Genomic DNA, 22958 nt, shown 5'->3' with positions numbered 1-22958 from the left:
GTGATAAAATACATGTATGTTTGTTGAGATCAGCTAAGGGAAATCTAACTTCAGCACACTCTCTGTTCTACTTTGTGTTAGGTTGACAGGAAAGGAGGAAAGTGAAGTAGGCATAGATCTTTGACATGAGTATGGATAAAAAACAGCTGATACCAAGTTGGCTTACAAGGATCAAAATTTCCTTTGTACTATTTAGTCCATGCACTCTTCCAATTAAATCTTGAGTGCTCAGGTCATAAGCCCAGTAGGTTGACATAAGAAAACTAGGTAGCTTTGTTTCATATTACAGGATAGATGTGTTACATGTGAATATATGTGCACATACTATTCCATTTTCATAAAAGTAGAAAACTCTGGAAAACAACATTATTTTTGTTGTCTTTACGTATTTTTATATAACACATTTTATTTAATTGCAGCTGTTTTGGGGAGTGTTTTTCTCTATCAGCTGAGAGCTAATGCCCAGGAAACAAATACCCTAGTTATGTAATACAGGAAGTATTGCAAAGTTAAAACTTCTTAAAACTGATACAGGCAACTCCCGCTTATTGCTCTTAATTAGTTCCTGAAAAACCGAGCGGTAAGTGAAATGTGCGTCAAGTGAAACCGTAAGTTTTTAACAACCCAAGATAGTGAGTGCAAGTGTTTTTGATGACCCAAGATAGTGACTGCAAGCGTTATAACGAAACTTGTTGAGCGCTAAGTGGAATCAGGTGTCAATTTAAAATGAGCATTATAGCAAAATAGCGCTAAGCAAAACAGCGTTAGGTGGGGGTTGCCCATATAAGAATTTGGTTGCCACTTGTTAATAATAGCCAAAGGAGCAAACCCAGGAGGTTGTGAGAACTGAAGGCATCATCCTGAGTAAAGACATGTCACAAGACTCGGCAAGAATACCACAGAATGTAAACAAGTTTCAAAGGAAATATGAAGTCAAAATAAGTTCTTTTTTCAAAATAAATAACATTACCTATTCAAATTGTATGCTATTATACTACAAGGCATTATTGGGTGTCATCTGTCACAAGCCTGGATGAAGATGACAGATGGTCTGACCACTCAAAGCTATCCAAAATAGCAAATCAAAAAACCCCTGCCCAAAAACAACTCAATCTTAGAGGCATATAAACTTACTAGGTGCCTCCATTTTTATCTATAAACCTCCCTAGGCATTTGAAATTTTGTTTTCACAAGCCAGAACTGCTCTGATGTAAGCAGCTTGGTGCCTAGGACTGCCTAACCCCAGTTCCTGTGGGTCCAGAAATTGGTAGAGTGATCCTTAAAGCACCTAAGAGATATGACTTGTTGGTGTGCTCAAAGCAAACAAAACTCACACAGTGACAGCACAGAAATCAGCACAGAACAGTCGCTTCCATTTCCATTCAGACCCATAGCTGGAAAACATGGTGGTACCCATCCCGCTCTGCTGTGTGCACTCCTTTTAGCTCCTTGAATCATGCATCTCAATGACGCAGCATCAACTGGAACAATGGAGAGTGTCCCCATGTCGTTTAGCTGGTAGTGTGGTGATCAGAGCCCTCTCCTGGGTGGTGGACAATATGGATTTGAATTTCCTGAGGCTAAAGAGGTCCTGTTAGCCAGGTCTCCCATATCCTGGATTCGTGTTCTAACTACAAGGCTATTACATGAATAATGGGCATCGCTTCTTCCTCCTGCTTGTGGTGTCCGACCGGCTTGCCGGGCTATGACTGGGAGCCCGGTACGTCAGGTGGGTACTTCGGCGAGTGGAGTGGAATTAGGCACAGATGCATATTGGTAAAATAGATTGTTTACATACGCCGCCGATGCGTGCAGCACAGGAAGAAGCTGACTTTGATTGCAGTTACAAACGTAGCGAGAGCTCTTTGAGACGAGACGAGACGTTCTGTAAATGGCTTATCGAGCATGCAGGGGAGGGGGTACGTCAGGGAGGTCGGTGATGGGGAGTCATTGGTGGGTGATCAGTCTGCCAAGTTTACTCCAGGATGCGTGCGGAGTTCTCCAACGTGGGCGGAAGCTGCTCGTACTTTTGAATAGTTAACAGGCCAATTGCTAGTTGCCAAGTGGGAATAATTTGTAACCGGCCAATGGGTGGCATGCATTTTGGCGTGCATAGTTAGCCAATTACAAGGGCTTGTGAATTTTAAACAAATGTAGTCGTTGGGCTTGGCGGGCTTTTCACTGTGCTGGGATTTTTCACTGTGCCATAGGCATTTACTTAATGGGTTCTGACACTGCTTTCTTTTAAAAACTTTGAGCTCTGCTCAGTTCTTCTGAAAAATACGTGTAGGTGCCTGCCCTCAAGAGTGTGTTCTAGGGTTGGGATCCCATGTGGATAGGAGAGGTCTGGCTCCCTTGCAGCATCGATACAGGTGCCTAAACCCTAGAGAGAGGGAAGTTCAGGGATGCCAGCGATGGATCCAGTACTTACCAAAGAGGGGTATAGGAGTAGTAACCCTCACTGCAGGGGTGGCTGCACCCCTTGCTCCCAGCCTCTGCCCACATCACTGGGCAAAACATAAGTCTGTAAAGTAAGTGAAAATACTGTTGCTGCTGCTTTCTATACTCCTCGAGTGTGGAGAAGCTTCAGAGCCAGGTGGGATGAGTGGGGCCTTGGGTCAGCTGGGGCAGGGACAGTGGCAACAACATAGTGGGAGAGTATCATATTTACTTAAATAGAAGACAACCCTAATTTATAAGATTACTCCCCATTATTTGGATTCTATATATGGAAAACTTATGAATTTGTTACAGTTTTCCAGGTATAGGATCTGATTATTGGAGTTTTGCCTCATATTTGTCCCCTTCCCACTGCTACAGCAGGGAAAATAAATATGGGGGTTTGGTAGACCCTTTGCCCTCTATCTTCCCTCTGCAGCCCCTTCCACCCTACCCTTATTGTCAGGCCCTGCTCTCCCAGATCACATAGAAGTGAGGGGCAAATTTAAAAACAATAATTTTGAAATTAAACATGGCTGTAACAATTTCTGTATAGTACCCATACACTTAGTTCATCCAGAATTGATGCATGTTACCTTTTTCTGAAACTGCTGAAAGTTTTGGCACAGGTACTCTATAAACAGACTTTTGAGCAGCACTATGTCACCTACTTATATGTAATCCAAACTTTTTTTGCAAAAATATTTATTTCTATATATATAAATAGATATATGTATATAACTGGTCCTCTAACAACCGGTCTTGTGACCACTGTGGTTTACTTGACAGTCCAAAGCACATTTTTACAGTTGCATCATTCTTAGTCTCATTACAAAGATTGCACTGCATACCTGCATTTTTGCCTGCCTGTACACTCATCAATGTCACTTTGAAATTGTCACAGTTATGTACAGGACTACTTCAGTCCTCTCCCCCTTTTCTCCCCCCACCCCCAAGTTGCCTAGGCCTTTCATTCATCATTGTCATCTTCATTGCTCTCTTCAGAGAGCTTGTTTCTGTCAAGTCTATGCCAGGCTTCTGTCTTCCATACAATGTTCGCCATCCCTTTCCTGTCCTCTTCTACTGTCTTTGTGTAGTACCGCTCAGTCCCACTTTAATACAGTCCTTGGCTGGGAGGTCTGTGTGTCTATTTATGAGCAAGTTTCTAGTCTTCCATAAGGCGTTCTTGAAGCAGAAGATGAATTGGTCAAAGCAGACTGTCGAGGCTCCTTGCTGCTTAGTCAAATACCCATACAAAACTGCCTCTGTCACCACCAGGAGGAGCATGCGTATTCTCTTCCACACATTTCTGGTATATGGGCAGTCCCAGAAGAGTTGGTCTATTGTTCTGCCTCCAACCAACAGGATTGCGTGGGGCAGTTGAGTGAACCGCTCTGCCCTGCACTGTTTTTCCATGCTCGCATGAGGAGTGCCCAGTGGACTACCTGCCACTGTGAGTCTCTGTGCTTCTTCTGCAGCTCCTTGTGGAAGATTCGCTCCCACATGGCTTGGCCACTGTCACCAGATAGTAGGTCCAGGGGTGATATGATGTCTTGCCCTCACCACCTCCTGCATCTTGAGATGGTTTACCAGCATTGCTGGGGCCTCAATGTGATGTTTGTATTTGTCCCAAAAGCGTTTCAGGACTTCGTAGAACCATGGGAACTCCAAACTATTTATGATATTAGCCCAAAGCCAAAGGCTTGTGATTTACCACGTAGTTTGTTGGGCTGAGCCCCACCAAAATCAACAACATTTCACAAACCATGGTGATCCCACAGCTCAGCACTGCTCAGTAGGTGTGTGTACTCCAGATGCCCCCCCACAAAGGACCCATGTGCTAATTAGTCCCCCCTCCAAAAACTTGTATGCCAATGAGGCATAGGGCAGCTTGGTCCGGATTCACGTCATGGAGGGCAGGGCCACACTAGTCATATGCACCAGGCTGAGAGGGGGTGAAGAAAGGGATCCTGAGTGAACTGTTTGGGGCCCCCTTTGGTGATGTTTGTCAGAGATTTAAGGCTGGTGAAGAAACAGGAATCACTGGAAATGGGAAAAGGAAGTCAAAATGTATTTACAATGTAGTGGCTAACCATGACTTGAAAAAGAGTTGGTACTGAAGGGGACTGTGGTTAATGAGCATTACCATACATCTTTATCAGATAGATTAGCATAGCCTATATTTGCCTTTTGGCACCAAGGGGAAGGTGTCAGGCCCTCCCAGTGCTGACTCTGGCCCTCCCAGTGCTGGCCTGGTACTGCAGTACTTCTAGTTCTGGTGCCAATTCCCTGTAGAGGGAACACCTGCTCATTTTTTTTTTTTTTAATTAAAAGGGACAAAAAAAAAAAAAGGTTTCAATCAGCATGTTTGCTCAATATGAGCTATGTAATTTATAGTCAGACTCAGTATTGGCTGCATTTAATCAACATCATAGTTCATTTCCATTGCTGAGAACATGCTGCTTTTTGCAGCAGTTTAAGGAGAGACAATGTATTTAGTGAGATTTCCTTGTATGTGATTGTAAGACGAGAGACTTTCTTCCCCATGCTGGTGTGGAGGGAGGGAAACCTTGTCTTGTATTCAAGTAAAAATGGTAGTCCCCCCCCCTGCCTGGAGCAGCCACAGGGAAGGGGAACCCCCCATCCATCCATGCTCTTGTCCCCCATCCCCATCCCCAGCCCCAGCCCCAGCCCAGCCCCCATGTAGAAGGTAAGAAAACCTCTGGTGCTTTCCTGGCCCCAAGCCAGCAGAAAAATGAAAGAGGGTGGGAGGGAAGGGGCAGAGAGAGGGTGTGCTTCTGAGCAAGAAGGGGAAGGGAGGGAGGATTTTCACATGCTCTGGAAGCTTAAAAAATTCCCTGGAGGGTTCTGTGTTGTGATGAATACTGCAAAAGTGCTGCTAAGGCAAAAACTATCTTTAAGGTACATGCATACCACATAGTGGGAATACATAACGTACAATACATCTTGAAGAACTTCAGTTGATAGTAATTTATTTATCAATTAGGACAGTTCTGATTATTCTTGACACCCATGTAAATGGTCAATTCTCTTTTGAATTGGAATTTATGAGCCTCAATGATTTCTTTTGTTTGGAAGTTTTGTACCTATGGTAAAAGTTTTTCCGTTATAGGTATTTAATGCTTGATTTTTTTCCTGTGTCATAAAATGGGGAGAGCTAAAGTTTTTGCCTGCTCCAACTCATTTTATGCACTTTTATCCCATCTCCTTTTATTTATATCAACCAGTTGATTGGAATTGAACAGGGGATCCCAAAGCCTCTTGATGTTGATCCTGGGCAGCAGGGGCTGAGCATGCATATGCATGCACGCACCACTGCCCAGCCCAGCTAGTCAGTCGGTGGAGGAGGGAAGGGGCAGAGGCCTGGGGGACACATGCAGCAGAGCTTGGAGTGGAAAGCCTAGTTTGCTGTGCACAGATCGGGGGGTAGATGTCTCCCCCAAAAGTAGGGCAGCACCAGCAACTCTGAGGTACGGAATGGGGCAGGTTCTGCACAGCTGAGGCAGGACAGGGGACAGAGCTGTGAGTAGGTTGTCTGGGGGGCACAGGAAGGGGGGGGCACGCAGCCTGGGAGGACACAGGGGTGTGTGTGCCCCCGGGTCTGCCCGCGGGGTGGGGCAGGCTGGGGCCAGTGCAGTGCTAGGCTCTTCCTAGTGTTTTTCTAGCTGCAGCTGTGGGAGCAGGGCCACTGCCACCTCCTCCCCACCGTGGCCCTTTTCCCTCCCCTGCCCACAGACTTACCTGCTGGGTGGGGAGGAGGGGGTAGACCTTTGATTCCTTTTAAATTCCAAAAGTGATCTCCAACTTAAAAAGGTTGGAGACCACTGATTTATACCATTTCTTAGGCAGTCGCAATTGTGCCCATTCAGTTTTATCTGCAAGCTTTCCATACTCTTTATTATTCTTGATGCTGTACTATAAACCTTGTTAAATAATTAAATCATCAGTAAATATGATGATTTAATATTACTTTCTCATTGTTTCCTCTTGTATTGTATCATTCTTTTGATATTAATGCAAGACCTGAAATAGAACTTTGAGTTACCCTACAGTTAACCTTCTGCCAAATAGGCATTGATTAACTTTTTGAATATCATAATCTCATTTAATGCCAACAAAATTATGATTTATACTTTCTCTGTTCTTCCACTGATTAAGGAGAATTGAAAGGATTCTGGTGAGACAACTGTGGCATCATTTGGAAATTGTTAGATTTCCTTAACCCTCTCTATCCATTTCAAAATGAATGTAGTAATTGTTCAGATGGTGTCACCCTTGTTTGATTACATTCTCATGCTAACAGGAAATTATCTCCAGGATGTTCTATTTAGCTCAGTAAGAATCCTTTGGTAGCCTTGATTGAGAGATTTTCTTAGCTTGTTTAGGCAGTCCTTTCTAAAAGTCCTTTCTAAAGTGGTCCTAGTGTTGCCTGGCAAGGAAGTTGTAAAGAATTTGTTTGGGCAGTTGTTTTGTTGCTTGAGGCTCTCTTGCACATGGTTCCACAAGACTTTAATTATTAATTCTGCTCATTGCTGGGACATTATTAGAGAAGCATGGTGATTTGGGTTGGAGTATCACCAGGAGATGGATGGCACATCTTCCCTTTTCTTGTTTTCAGTACAATTGGGTGCATGTTTCCCCAGTGCCAAACTGAAATTGAGGCCTGTGTGAGAATATGCAGGGTTCAGTCTGTCTAAGAAAGGCAGATTTAGGAGGGTGGAGGAAGAAACAGGAGGGCTGTAGGACAGCTGCTTTATCCATTATTTAAAGAAGGGATTGCCAGCCTGTGGTGTGCATGTCGCATGTGGCCTGGACAGCCTGTGTGGCCCACAGCAGATTAGAGAGGGGGAAGGGAGCAGAAAACAAAGTAGCAGGTTGGGCAGGGGAGCACAGAGCTGGAAGAAAGCAGAGCAGCAGATCAGGCAGGGGGAGTGGTTTGAAATGGCACTTGGGGAAGGGTGCAGGGCTAATTTGTAGCATTGAGGCAATCTTCTTTGCCTTGGCATTGATGTCCAAGGTTTGCAAACACTGGAAGCTGAGCATATTACTTTGTATCCATTTTTTAAAAGTATAATTATATTGGGGAGCTTGAATTGCAGTATTTACAGTTAGGAAGAGTATATTGAATTAGAAAAGACAATACTCTAGCTTTTTAAAATAAGGACTGTATATCTTCTTTAATTATATTTGGTGCTTTCATTCTTAATTGATGCTTAACATCTAAGGACTAGCCGAGTCTTTTGTCCCCCAAACTTTAAACTTGAAAAAATCAAAGAAGGTTTTTCAAAATACAGCGTGCATTTATTTTTATAACTTGTCTGACAGAATGATTAGTTTGAAAATATAATATCTGATGCTGCATTGATGGCTAATAGCATGATTATATCATTATTAAGTCAAAAGGTAGCAGCAGCAGCCATAGGAAAAACCACCCAGAGTAAGAGAGTGCTAATTTTCAAGTCTTAAAAATGCTTCAGACAGGGTCATTATTAGTTACGTATTTGTTCCTTTGGAAGTTTAATTTTTAAGCATTGCTATCCTAATTAGTGAATACTAATTATTAGTGGATAAGTGTGAATTATTTAGACTTGCCTATTTTAATCTGCTTTTTAAAAGATTTACTTGGATGGTTTAACTGCCTTTCACTCAAAGTATTTTACATTATTATGAAAATGCATGTGCAAAATTCAAATGAATTGCTATCTACAGAAGAATCTCACTAAACTCATGTTAGCTATGTCCCTTTTAAATGATGTAATTGGTATTAAAGAGCACCTGCTGATCTTGGAATAAATACTTTTGCTTAAGCTGTTATCCAACATAGTTAAAACTCTTCTTTAGCACTTGGATAAATGAAACAGGTCATAATTATGTTGTCTAAGAATGTCTGGGTCAGAACTTTCTTAGCTAATAAAAGAGAAAAAGGTTGACATAGGTCTCTTCTGTTCTTTCATGTTATGCTGATAAATTATTCCAAAGTCCTGTTAGTGAAGTAAATTAAAAAAAAAAAAAAATCTGTCTTGATATATTCTTGGAGTTTGCAATCTTTTCTGCTACTTCAATTTTAACAAATTATTGTTAGTACCATATTTATTTTACGTTGTTCTTAAGTCAGAAAGCAGAATTTTGCCAACTTTAACCCCAGTCATTTACACACACAATTCTTTTCAGAATTTTACTCACTTCAGTAGCCCTGTTGGAGTCTGTGGAACTACTCATGTGAGTAAAGTTGTACACATGATTAAATACTTATAAGCTCAAGGGTTTTGTCTTTTAAAGAAAATCAGTGTGTTTATAATCATTGGAATTGGAACTTGTCAAGCTTAGAGCATCATTGCAGAAAGTGTTTAAATGCCCATTAATTTAAACAGAATTATGTTAACAAATAGAGGACAACTTATCCTCAGGTAAATTCTATGCTTTTACAGTTCACTATAAAGTATTAAATATATAGCAGTTAATGCGAAAAGATGTGCTTAGGCATAGATTTTTTTGGTTCTTAAATTTGAGATGGCATCAGTGCTACAGATTTATGCGCCTAATTATGCACTTTGAAGGTTCTGATTAACTTCGTAAAAGTACCTGTGAACAAGGTTTGAAGGACTGGGACCTAAATGCGTTTCTCTTAGTGCCTTATGAACATGGTGTTATTGCATGCCATATTTAGTGTGTTTGTGGCGCGCTTGTGCTCATGTGCTCTCTCTTGCTCTCTCTCCCCCCCTTCTTTCTTTGCGCCTACATTCCTTCCCCCATCAAAATATCACATCAAATATAATTAGTTTTCAGTAAAAGAAGGATTTTCCTTCCCCCACCCCTTTCGCTCAATTCCTACAGTCTAGCTTATCATGACTCCTGGCAGTATTTTTAGTTTCTTTATTCTGTGTATTTGTAATGATTTGAGGAATCTGTTTTGCAGTCCTAACACTGCAAAGTTAGGAACTTTGGTTGATGCTATGAAATTGTTGTGGTGAAAGTTGCTGCATTTACCTTTTGCTGACAAGGCTTCAGAAATAAACCCACCCATCAAATTACTTATGATGGAGAGCTGTCAAAGTACAGTCATTAAGTTAACTACAGTAAGCAGTTGGCTTGGTGAGATGGTTAGAGCTGAGAGAAGCTACTTCTGCCAACTTGTCTGCTTGGATTTTGTGAAGTACAAAGTGGAGAAACACTACCAGCTGAATAATACCATATTTACTCAAATATAAGATGGTCTTCTCCCCCAATAATTAGAACATTCATACGTTTGTTATAATCTTCCAGGTACAGAACCTAAATTATTGGTGGTTCTCCTTGAATTTGTCCCTCTCCCACTGCTACAGCAGGGAAAATAAATCTGGGGGGTCAGGTAGCCTCCTTGCCCTCTGCCCCACAAATTCTTCTGTATATAGGCAACTTACTACAGGTACACAGGTAGTGCAGGTACCTGTACTAACTACAGGTACACAGTTCATCCAGAACTGATGCATTTTACCTTTTCTGGAACTGCTACAAGTTTTAGCATGGATACTCTATAAACACACACTGTTAAGCAGCAGCACTTGTGTACCTACTTATATATATGTGCAGAGGTCAGCAACTTTTTTAGCTGGAGTGCCAAAAACACCCCAACCCTGACTTTCACCTCAACTTGTGCCCTGTGCCGTGAATAACCCATGCAGTTGCCACCAGAATGGAGCCTGTGCCAGAGCCCAGGGCAGCTGTTCACAACCTGCCCACAGCCTGTTGCAGCTGCCCAGAGCCTGGACCAGCTGTGGCATGCTGAGCAAAATGGCTTTGCATGCCATGCTCTGGCACACATGCCAGGGGTTTCCAACCTCTGATATAGTAAAAACTATGCATGATATTAGCTCATGATTTACTACATAGTTCACTGGTCTGGGCTCTAGCAGAGTCAACAGCATTTCAAACCATGGTGATCCCACAGCTCATCACTGCTCAATGTATGTGTATACTCCATATACCTCCCCCCACCTTTCACTGGGGTGGTAACTGACCTGGCATTTCCTAGGGACTCCTGCACCACTGGGAGCCCCACCAGGCCACCCACTCCCAGCACGGTGCAGTTTTAGATCATACACAGGACCAAGAGCCTCCTTACCATCCCCTACAGCTCCTCCCTTACCTTCAGATGATATCAGCAGCCCTCCAGCCAGGCAGTGTTGTTGCCTGGCCTCTAGGCAGCCGAGCTGTCCTGTTTATATGAGCAGCCCCAGATCCCAAAATGGCTGCCCTAATCAGGCACCTGGTAGCTGCCAGCTCCAGGACCTTAAAGTGGCCGGCACAACCAGTGCCCTGCCACAGTGAGCAAGGGAGAAAATTTTCACGGGGACTCTGACCCCAGTGGAAAGAAATGGTCAAGAATTGACTTTGTGTTCTATCAAGAGAAACAGAGATAAGGAAGAAAGGAATTGTAATTGTGGCATTTAGGGATCACCAGATGCTGAAGACAAAACTGAATCTTGGTAAAAACCTGCCTGCATGTACCCCTCTAGCCTCTTTCCAAGTACTCCTGGGGGTATGTGAACTCCTGGTTGACAACCCCAGTTCTAGACTGAGCACTGAGTCCTATTGGGTAGAGTGATTTTCTTTAACCTTTACTAATCTATGGAGGAGCCTCTGGGAACCCCATAAGGTTGGGCCCCTAATATAGTCCATGGCCTGTTTTGACCTATTTATAAAACTTTTCTAAAAAGGTTACATGAATATATTGTCTCAAATAGTATGTAATTAGAAGTTATAATCCCTATTCCATGATGATATCTTTGAGCTTTAACATATCTTAAATTAAGTCTATCTTTATATAGGTTTATTTTTATCCAAAAGGCATCTTAACAAAAAAATACGATTAAATAAAAAACCTTATTTAAAGTTAAAAAAATCAGATTTTTTTTTTATTTTAAAAAAATCGTTGATTTTTTTTATCGACTCTGCTTTATTAGTATGTGTTAAAACTAATTTATGGAAAGTAAGAAACCTCTGAGTTTTTAAGGGGTTGGCCTTCACTGAAAGAGTGCCTGAAGCTAGGGCTGCATGAACTGAAATAGTATATCAACTGGGACAAGGAAGAGATCCGAGAAGAAGAGGCAGAGCAGAAGTGGAGGAAGGAGGACTGGACACACTTGTTTAACTGAACTAACAGAGAGAACTGATGAGAGGGGCAGAGAGTTTCAGGTGATTACTGAGGTAGTAGTTTTTCATGGGGTTCTCTATGAAGAAAAAAGCTCTGTAAGGATTTTGTGGGAAGTTTTATGATTTTTAAGGATTTAATATATGTAGTTGTACGTTTTTGGATATGTAGTTTTTACAATATTAAGTTTTGGTAAAACGGGGATGCTCAGTATGTGAAGCTTTGTAAGTGTAAGGTGATAAATGTGTTTTTAATGAAACTTGTAAATAAAACAAACAAACAAAAAAGGTTCCCATCAGTATGTTTGGCCAGTATGGGCCATATATTTTATAGTCATACTCAGTGTTGGCTGCATTTAATCACCTTCATAGTTGCTTTCCGTTACTGAGCACGTGCTTCTTTTGGCAGCAGTTTAATGATAGACAAAGTATTTAATGAGGCTTCCTTGTATGTGAATGTGAGATGAAGGTCTTTTTTCCCCCTATGCTGACTGGGGTAAAAAAAAAAAAATCTCATCTTGTATTTGAGTAAATGTGGTAGTTAGGTGCTGGAAGGGAGAGGGATATAAACCAGAGAAAGCTTACAGCAACAAGAAGCTTGGGGAATGGTCGAGGAAGAGGGAAGGATAGTACCGGGTTACAGACAGGGATAATCAATTTAGCTGCAGGACCAGTTTTGGTCATAGGAAATGGGTGTATGGTTTACTGTTTTGTTTTTTTTCTTGCTCTGTTGTTTCTTATGCTACTAAGTGAAGAAAACGAATGTTTTATTATATACAAAGCCTGTGTTGCATCTATGGGGTACCCACATGTTAATATTTTCTTTGTCTTGTGTCATCTATTTTTGTTGGCTACAATGGGAGACAAGGTTATATACCATTGTCCTGCTTTACTTATGGCAGGTTAGGGTGCTATGCCTTGTGGTTGTGAGAGGGGTGACTGTAGTTTTAGTAATTGGTTAGGCAAGGCTTTGGATGGGATCATTTAAACAGGGATGATCCTGCTTCAGGCAGGAGGTTGGACTACATGACCCCCAGGTGTCCCTGCTAGCCTTATTTTTCTATGATTCTATGATCTGACTTCTCAGAGTAGAACCATGTTCAATCAATACTATTCTTAAATTTGCAAGTTCAATTATTTTAAATAGTAATTGGTAAGATCATCTAAAAATCCATGCATTTTATATTGATATTCATTGAAATTGAAATGTGAGGTCAATTATACATGTACGGTAAGGGTAGGGAAGGTATCTTGTTTATTGTCTGTTAAATGTTCTGTGTCAGTTATAAGATCATTGTTATCTTTAAGTAAGCTCATGCTTTGCTCTGCTCAAACAAAGGGAGCGACAATAACTACACGCGTGTGTGTGTGTGTGTGAGTGTGTGTGTGTGTGTGTGTGTTTGTGTGTATACATACACACACAAAGGGAGCAACAATAACCAAATATATGTGTGTGTGTATATACATGTGCGTATACACCCACACACTTCTCTTGCACCCCAAATGTCTTCCTAATCATCTGGGCGTGCTTCAGTGACTAACAAGTGTAGGATCTTGGGGACCAGAGAGTTAGTGTATAGATTCTAAAATGAAGAGAAGGTCTTCATGGGGAAGACCTAGTTGGTATCTGGTTCTTATATGACTAGGTAAAGTTGAAGCATCTCTAGTGATAGCAAATGTAATAGCCTGTGGGAGAAGCAGTCTGTTAGTAACCAGCTCTAAGCAATTTTGTGCTTAATAGATTAAAACCAGCGCTTTCATTAGTGTAGATCCCAGAGTATTAATATAACCTGCTCATGGCATGAAAATCTGTTTAATAGGTGGGTGGCAAAATTCAGCATTACTTAAATTTTTGTGAGGACCCGGCATGTAGCCCATTTAAAGCCTGTTACAATAACCTAATCTTGAAGTGATGATAAACGCATGATTTTTAGTTCTAAAATTCACAAAAGAAAGAGTAAAGCATATTGTTACTGCCAAAAGTAAATGGAGGGGGAAAAGCATTTTTGTCCAGTTTCTGTTTGCATACCCTGGAGTAGCCAGAGTTGAACAGAATAAATTCACCGATGGATGAAAATGCAGACCTACTCTGTTTATCAAGGATGCTAATAAAATCTATGCTATATTTTTAGTTGCTCCTCCTAAACTATTAACATTCTCCATTTTGTCTTAAACTCTGCCGCTTGGTTACCCAAATGATCCGCTACATCATGTAGGTATGGGGTATTTTCTTTCATGTAGCAAGTTAAATGTAATATGTGATTAAGTATAATACATAGTAAGTTACACTCCTGTCATTTTCTTTTCCATTCTGGAAATCCAAATACAGAATTTTGATGTGATAGTTTATAAATATCTATAAACTTTAAATTTAAGGTTTGGTTTGGTTTGAAGGCTGAACTCTTCCTGTAAGCAATGTTTATTTTCTAATTCTGTCCCATCATTGTGGCTTTAATGTGACCTATAGGACCAATTTTAAGAGGTAAAAAGTAGTGTGATCCTGATGACTTACTTCAGTCTCTGACCATCTGGATGATAACTTGACCGTTCAGCTTCAGTAGTGATTATGGCTTTTGTGCTATGTAATGGATAAAAACCATTAGCTCATTTCACACAGACTGCTAAACAACCATCAGTAATAACTTTCAGTCACTCAGACCCAGATTCGAATCAAAAAACCACATCAAGATGAAAGGTTCTATAACCCATTACCAGTCCCCTGAGCCATTCAGTCTGGTTGTTTTGTTTGGTTGGGGTTTTTTTAGTTTTTGTTTTAAAGGTTTGATGCACACCATGTAATGGAAAAGAAATAAGGAATTGTTTCCATTTCAGTTTCTTCTCAAATACAAGCAGTATAATGGATTTTTTTAGCCTTTTTGTAAATGATTTCTAGCAGTGCAGGAAACATATTTCATTTGCTCTTTAGAATCACTATTTTTTCCATTTGTAGTAGGCAAGAGTTAACAGAATAAGCAGGAGAGTTTCTGAGATGCAGCATAGGAATTGTGTTCTGTCATTTGTGGTTTAAGAAAAAGGGGTGGCATTCAGTGTTTGAAAGGGCTTTAATGAATGCTGTTAGTGTTTGTGAAAGCTAATGGTCGGAGGATAGGGAAGAGCAATAGAAAGTGCATAGGCTGCTTTAATGTAAGCAGATTGGAGTTTTTCTTGATTAAGGCAATTGTTCCACCTTGTCCTTTTATCCCCAAATCATCCCTTATCATTTATTTACATCCAGATGATACATGATTAAAAAATCTCTCTTTTTATGTGAATGCTGTCTGTTTTTTTCCTAAAAAATCTGCTTGCCACAGGCAGCCGGAGCATGTGTTTCTCTTGTCTTGGTTGGGTGCACAAATCTTCTTTTATGTGCACTGCTTCTTGCCCTGTTGCCTAGACGATCACTTGCTTTCACTGAGGATGTCTGGCTCTCGTAAAGAGTTTGACGTGAAGCAGATTTTAAAAATCAGATGGAGGTGGTTTGGTCATCAGGCATCAACCCCTAATTCTGCTGTTGATAGCCACCAGGGAGACTTCTGGAATAGAGGACAAAATGCAACAAATGGTGGGACAAAGTTTTTAGATCCAGGTAACCTGCCCTTGCCTTTGGCGTCAATTGGGTACAGAAGGTCCAGCCAACAGGATTTCCAGAATTCACCTCTTTGGCCAATGGCATCCACCTCTGAAGTCCCTACATTTGAGTTCTCAACAGAAGACTCAGAAGGTGCACATTGGCTTGACAGAGCTGAAGCAGATGACGGGGGGAGTGAAGAAGAAAATGAATCGGACAGCAGTTCATGCAGGTTAATTGTTACTTTCCTGTTGTAATAAATCTGTTGTCATTTTCTGTTTTTAACATAGTTTTATGTTTTAAACTAACATTGTATGCTAAATATTTCAGAAAATTGAGTTTTTCATTAAAAATTTTAAAAGTATGTGGTTCAATATTATTTGCTACTTCAAATGTATTTAATAAAGAAGTTTGCTTATAATAAAGTTGTTCTTTAAAGTTAATTAAAATGATTATCTTAGTTTCCAATTGATTTAAAATATGCCTATATTGATATAATCTTTATAGGTACATTGCACAACAATTTTTAAAGGCTGTCCCCCCACCCCCATTGCTGTAGAATAGCACTTATTCCGGGTGTAGGTGGACTAAGAATTAGCCTCATAGTTAGAAAGAATAATATATATGCAAGTATCTATATATGTGTAATTTGTTCAAGAACAGTGGTAAAATAAAATAGGAGCTGTAGACTATATGCTTCAGTTCCCATTTTGCCTATACTCTCATTTTATATTATTTTTCAGTCTTAAAAATCTAGATATGTATAACCTGAGGAAAAAAATGTTTACTTCATGCACTAAATGTGATATATTGCCAACCAGCTTGTGTGGTAAACTAAGGCAGGAATGTCTTTAATTGTAAGCCTAATTTAGACTAAACAAAATGGGTCTTTTATGTCTGAAAATATGATAATTGTCTTTTTCTCTCTTCAACCCTATTATTGTTGCTAAAGAATAAATAATGTATAATAATAATAAGATTATTTTCTTTTAGCAAAAGATTCTTAATGATTGGTGGAAAGCGAGTAATACATAAATTCCCTTCTTTCTTACTTGCTTTATTTCCGCTACCTCCTTTATAACTTAACTATACTACAATGAAGGTGCTTTGCTCTGTTCTTTATTGTTGTGGCGAGTATTACAGTAACTACTGTAGTATGCATATTTATTTCAAATTCATTTCATAGTGTTTGCTTTTTAGCTTTTGAATTAATTTTGCAATGACTTGACATTATGAAAGAGTGTAACTATTTAAAGGTACTGTGTTAATAAAGTGGATAGTGCAGGTATAGTGCATTTCATTCCCTTTGAAGAATGAAAACCTTCATATAGAAGAATCTTCTGGGTGCAGGGGGAAACAGATAAGCATAAACACTGCACTCTTCATATCCTTTAAGGATGGAAAAATAAATACCCAGGAAAAAATATTAGTCAACCTAATGTGTTTTCTTTGGTTATTGAATTGTAATCATGTTCCAAAATTGCAAGGGAATGAACAGTGTATTCTGAGAGTTTAGAAGAATCTGCTTTACCTTGGTATGATATATATATCCAGCTATCCATAATATACATATGTAGGGGTCTTCTGTTTGAGGTGATTTTCAGTATGTTTTTTTAAAGCAGTTTAATATAAGTAGTTCCTAGAGATGTCATGAATACATCATCATTTAGTTTGCAGAGCTAGTACCTTTTAATATTTTTAGAAATATCTTAATTTGGATTGTAATTTTTCAATGTAGAGCAGTGTATAAAACAATTTCTCAAGGTGGCAAGCAATTGATATTAAAACTCCATCTTTCATTCTGAGAGGTTGATGCAATAGTTAAAATACAACAGATACATTTTTATTTGCAGAAAAGGTCAAGGATAGGGAAGGAACTGAAGTATGGCAAATAAAACTACTTAGTAATATAATGGGAAAGAAGAGTTATCCATTTCAGGTATGAAAGAAAATGTCTCTAGTCTTAATATTTTAATTTTATTTTTGGTGATTGGGTTATCTTGGGGATTTTTTGAAAGTGATGGGGGTTATATACTTCTACAAACAAGTGTAAATTTAATAAAATTAAAGTACACATCCTATTTGGCTTCTTTATCCTTTACCAGAGTAACTGCGTCCTTATTTTCCTATATATTCTGACTCAAGTTACAGCTGAGAGAATCATGCCCTTAATTATTGCCTTTTTAATTTTTAATTTATTGTTTATATTGTATTGTAACCCTTGCCGTTACTTTATTATTTTCATTCCTTGATTACATGTGAGAAACTTATGTAAAGTATTGTAAATTATAGGTTCAATGTTTTGAAATTTCATGTATAACTAATAATAATGATTCATGTTATCATGTGATACATACACTTAGATCTTCAAGGAAAGATTTATACTTCATCATTTCTCCTGCATGCCCTTCATCAAAAGTGTGCAAGACACCACAAGTGGAATCTTCTTAAACTATTGGATAACATGGCATATAAATCATGAGAATTTGACCAAGTGAACATATCTTGAAGTTTGCCTCCTGTTCATAGGTTCCTATGAAAGTAGGGCTTAAAGGGAGCTTACAAGGTCAGAGTCCAGGTCCCTGATCAAGGCAGGGTCATCCCTGATTTAAACCACCACAGCAAAGTGTCTATCTAACCTGTTCTTGAAAACTACCGAGAGAGAGATTTTGCCATTTCTTTTAGGTAGTCTGTTCAAATGCTTGACCACCCTCGTTATTCCTAATCGCCAGCTGCGTCTCAAATTTCCCCTACTGAAGGTTGAGGCTGTTGTTTCTAGTCCTGTCTCTGTGGTCACAGAGAAAAGCCCATTTTCATCTACCCTGTAATCATCCTTCAGGCATCCGCCTAAGGAAATGGGTGTTTGAAGACCATGACATCGGATCCAAAACCAAGCTCAGGGTTTATCAAGCAGAAAATAAGGTTGGTCAGGCACAACTTGCTCTTGGTGAATCCATGCTGGCTCTTCCTGATAACCTTGTTTTCCTCTTGGTGCTTCACAATACATTCATTGAGGACCTTTCCCAGTATTGAGGTCAGGCTGACTGGTCTGCAATTTTCTACATCCTCCTTCTTCCCTTTTTTTTTTAAGATGGCCCTAAATTTTCCCTTTTCCAGTCAAATGGAACCTCATCTGACCTCAATGGGTTCTCAAAGAGGATAGCCAGTGGCTCTGAAGTTACCTTAGCCAGTTCCTTCAGTACCCTAGAGTGCATTCTATTCACTCCTACTGACTCGAAAGCATCTAACTTCTCTAAGTAATCTCTTAACCTGTTCTTGTTTTACTCCAGGCTGTTTGTCTCCTTCTAGGCTGTTCTCTCCTGCTGCAGCTGCATTCATCTGGTAGCTGGCCCTCTTTTTGAAAAGTGAAGTAAAAAAGACATTTAAATACTTCAGCCTTCTCTGCATCATCTGCAACTAGATTACCTTCTGTAGTCTATAAGGAACCCAAGGTTCCTCTGTCTTCCTCCTCTCTTGGCATACTTGTAGTATCCCTTTTTATTGCCTTTTATATCCTTTGCCAGGTGCATCACATTGTGCCTTGACTTTCCTAACTTTCTCCTTGCATGCCCTTGTGTTTGGCATCCTTTTATCTGTGAGACACGGTGGGTGTTGCAGCCTATGATGTAGATGGTTTGTAGTGTCCCGTGAGTGAATTGTCCCATCCGAGATTTACTTGATCTGTGGCAGTGGTTGCAAGTGTTTGCATCATGGTTGGGTGGTTCAGGAGCTGCTTGCTTCCTATGGACTTGTTTCTCTTTAAGCTGTTGGAGCCAATTCCTATAGACTTTGATGCCCTGGTGGAGATGATGACGCCACTTGTTCTGAGCACTAGCCAAGATTTCCATTGGTCAGGATCAATTCCAAATGCCTTCATATCTCGCTTGCATATGTCTTTGTAGCAAAGCTTGGGAAATCCTGTTGATCTTGTTCCCTCCAATAGTTCCCTGTATAGCATGCCCTTGGGTATATGTCCATCTTCCAATCTGCTCAGATGGCTTAGCCAGCACAATCTATGTTTTCCCACCATACATGAGTACTGAGTACACAAGCTTTGTGCATTAACATTTTGGTCTTGATGGTAAGCTTTGAGTTGTTCCATGCTCTTTTAGTTCGTCTGCTGAAAGTAATGGGAGCCTCTCTGACGTGAACATTAAATTAAGTTCATCATCCAGTGAGAGGTTGGTGGTCACTGTAAAACGGGCTGGCAAAATACGGTCCACAGGCCAGATCTGGCCCACCAGGCACTTTCATCTGACCTGCAAACATCTGCCAACTAATTGTACCCTGCCCAGCCCTTCCGCCCAGGGGGTGGGAGCAAGGCATCCATGTACACACACCCCTGCCAACATACCATAATGTGCCTCGCTCCCACCCTTGTGGGCAGAAGGGCCCCGCCCGGCTAGCATGCAGCTTCTGGACAGAGCTACTGCTGTAGCTGCCAAAGGACCTGCGCAGCTTCCCTGGCATCCTACTTGCTCCGGGCAGCAGGTAGAGAGTGGTGGGGGCTGAGGGGAGCTGCAGCTGAGTAGGAGTGTAGGGCTGGTGGCAGTGCAGAGCCTACACCCGGGGGTGGGGAGGGGGAGTGCAGAGCTTGGATGGGCATGGTGTAAGTGTGAGGGATTGTGGGGGCATGTGGGGACGCCTCACACTGTCCCCCCATGGCATGCACAGCCCCCGTTGGCAGCAAAAGGCGCACCAGCAGGCAGTAGGTGCTCGTGTTGGTGCAGGCACTGCTGCCCAACTGCACGCAGCTCTGGTCAGTGCTGCACATGGGGCAAGGAGTGCAGCCCTGCCAGGCTGCCTCAATCATACGGCACTCCCTGTGTGCACGTGCAACTCTTACACTCACATGCCACGGGAGGGAAGCACCACGCGCGTAAGCCCACTGCCTTCCCTGCCCCCTGCCATAGCTCCCGAGACTCTTGGGGGGGAAGCAGGGGAAGGGGCTCCCCTCCACTTCCAGCAGAATATAGGAACCTGTGGCAGGGGGCAGGAAAGGCAGTGGGCTCCAGCGCATGGGGCGTCCCTCCCATGGTATGCATGTTCAAGAGCTGCACATACAGGCAGGGAGAGTTCTGTGCAATAGAGACAGCCCAGCCAGGCTACATTTCTCACCCCCGCGTACAGCACTGGCCGGAGCCATGCACTGCTGAGCGGCAGCACCTGCACTGGGCAGCACCTGCATTGGGCACTCACTGCCTGCTGGTGCTCCTGGTGCTGCCAACAGGGCCTGTGTGTGCTATGGGGGGAGGGTGTGGGGTGTCCCCACATTCTCTGCCATGATCCCTCACACCCCACAAATGTCACACACCCACACCCTGCCCTCACAGCCCCTCCACATATACACCCCTCAACATACCCTATTCCCCCCCCCCCACCATACACACCCCACACAATATATATGACCAAGACTTTATTTTTGAGTTATTGTGCGATCTTCTCTATATATACTATGTAAATACAAATCATGACAATAATATAGTAGGTGTTTGACATTTAGTGTGTGATTTGTTTTTGTTTTTTTCTGGTTCCAAGATGGCAACCCTCCCCTCCCAAAAGGAGTATTTCTGGGGGGTAAGGGGAGGGACTTCCAGTGGCAAAGGTCAGGGGTTGGGAGGTGGGACATCAGGTCCCAAGATGGTGACCAGGGGGGTGAGGTAACTGTCAAGGGTTGGGGCTACCCATGCAGCCCTCGACAGCTCACCAAAACACATTAAGCTGCCCTCCAGCTAAAATAATTGCTTGCCCCTGCTGTAGAACCTAGGTAGCTGAGATTTTGGACTGCTTCTAGCTGGTTCTCAAGAAGAGTGATTGATGGACCTTGTCGAACTCCCTGTCCTAGTACAACTGTTTTCTTTATGCTGATGGTGAGAGCAAATGCCTGACAAGCTCTTGAGAGCAGATCCATGAGTTCTTTGTCCTGGTTCTAAGGACAGCATCATAGACGAATAGAAGGTCCCTGATAAGCACCTTTCTAACCGTTAGTCCTTGCTTTGAGTTGTGACAGGTTGGAGAGTTTCCTATCCAATCTTGTCTGAAGGTACACTCCACCTTCCATGTCTTTAAACGCGCAGTGCCGGAGTACTGAGAAGATTCCAAAGAGCATAGGGGCAAGAACACATCCTTGCTTTACTCTGCTTTTAACCTCAAAGCTGTCAGAAGACCCATCAAACTGAACAGTTGCTTTCATGTTGTCGTGGAATGAACGTATAAGACTTAACAGGATTGGTGGGCATCCTATCATTTCTAGGACTGCAAATACGCCTGCTCTGCTGATGGTCAGTCAAATGCTTTGGTTAGATCCACAAAGGCGATGTACATTGGTCGATTTTGCTCTCTGCACTTTTCTTCAAGTTGCTGCAGGGAAAATATCATGTGTGTGGTTGATCTTCCAGCCCTGAATCCACACTGAGATTCAGCGTACACGTGACTTGCCAGCTGTTGTAGGCACACCAAGATGACCCTTGCTTTTCCTGCTATACTTAGTAGCAAGATACGTGTGTAGTTCTTGCAGTCTCCCTTATCTCCTCTATTTTTATACAGAGTAATGAAGTTTGTTTCACACACGTCTTGTGGTACCTCACCCTCTTTCCAGCATTTAAGTAGTAGCTGATGAAGATATGGTAGTAGGCTTTCTTTCCCACACTTGAGAATTTCTGCTGGGATACCATCTTTTTCAGGAGCCTTGCCACTTGATAATGAATCAATGGCCTTGCTTAGCTTTTCTACAGTGGGCTCCATATCTAACTCTGGCCTGACCTGTAGAGTTGGTATTTGGTCCCATTATTTGCTGATGATGTTTCTTTCTTGTGAGTGTAGATCTGAGTAGTGTTCAACCCAATGAGACATTTGCTTGTTTCTGTCTGTAATGGCTTCACCAATATGCTCTTGTGATATTGTTGTATTCTTGCCTAGTGCTATGATTGAGTTTTGACTTTTTATAGGATTCCTTTTTGAGTTTCAACTCATTGAAGCGATTGCTGTGTAGACAGGCTGGGCTTCTGTTGCACTTCCCATTCTTCTGTTTCATTGGCATATCTTACTTCTGTGCTCTTAAAAGGGCCTCCTTAATGTACAGTCAGCTTTCCTGTACCCATTTTCCCCTCTCAGACTTGCCTCCCAGAGTATCCTGTTTACCAGTTCCCTAAGCCTACTAAAATCTGTTTTCCTGAAGTCCAGTGTCCTTATTCTGCTGCTCTCCTCCCTTCCTCCACTTAGGATCTTGGACTCTGTCATTTCATGTTCACTGTCACACAAGTTAACTTCCACCTTCACATTCTCAACCAATTCCTTCTTGTCTGTGAGCAGTAAGTCAAGACCTTCCCCTCTGTAGTTGGCCTTTCTACTATATGTATCAAAAATGTTATCCCCAGTATACTCAAGAATTTGCTGGTCTGCTTGTGCACTGCTGTGTTTACCTCCCAGCAGATGGCCTAATAACTAAAGCTCCCCATAAGAATCAGCCAGGTCATGAGGCGCTACAGGGATTTGGGAGCGGGGCTAAAGGGTCTGGGGGCACAGGTGGTGTTCTCGTCGATCCTCCCAGTCTCAGGCTATGGGCTGAGGAGGGAGAGGAGGATCCACATGGTCAACCAAAGACTGTAGCGCTGATGTCGTCGGGAAGGCTTTGGCTTTCATGACCACAGCCCGCTGTTTGGCGCGCGAGGCAGCGAGCTGCTGGGAAGAGATGGCCTCCTCCTCTCTCCTCTAGGGAGGAGGCTCTTCTCAGCCAGACTGGCTGACCTGCTCCACCGGGCTTTAAACTAAGCCCGTTGGGGGACGGGGGGACTACCGCCAC

At 41.9% G+C, this 22958-nt stretch overlaps 2 protein-coding genes across 8 annotated transcripts in view; one reads left to right on the top strand and one right to left on the bottom strand.

Annotated features, from left to right (window-relative positions):
• The window catches only part of TMEM156 (transmembrane protein 156), a 96860-nt gene extending 75510 nt beyond the window's left edge, over positions 1–21350 (bottom strand). The window contains exon 1 of the mRNA XM_014522534.2: positions 21140–21350. Within this exon, the coding sequence (XP_014378020.2) occupies positions 21140–21350 (211 nt within the window). The remainder of the gene's footprint in view (positions 1–21139) is intronic.
• The window catches only part of KLHL5 (kelch like family member 5), a 146166-nt gene that overhangs the window by 34493 nt on the left and 88715 nt on the right, over positions 1–22958 (top strand). The gene's annotated exons all lie outside the window — the stretch shown is intronic.

Source organism: Alligator sinensis, unplaced genomic scaffold, assembly GCF_000455745.1.
Source record: "Alligator sinensis unplaced genomic scaffold, ASM45574v1 scaffold246_1, whole genome shotgun sequence".
NCBI classification, from domain to species: Eukaryota; Metazoa; Chordata; order Crocodylia; family Alligatoridae; genus Alligator; species Alligator sinensis.
This window is presented reverse-complemented; position numbering and strand designations above follow the sequence as displayed.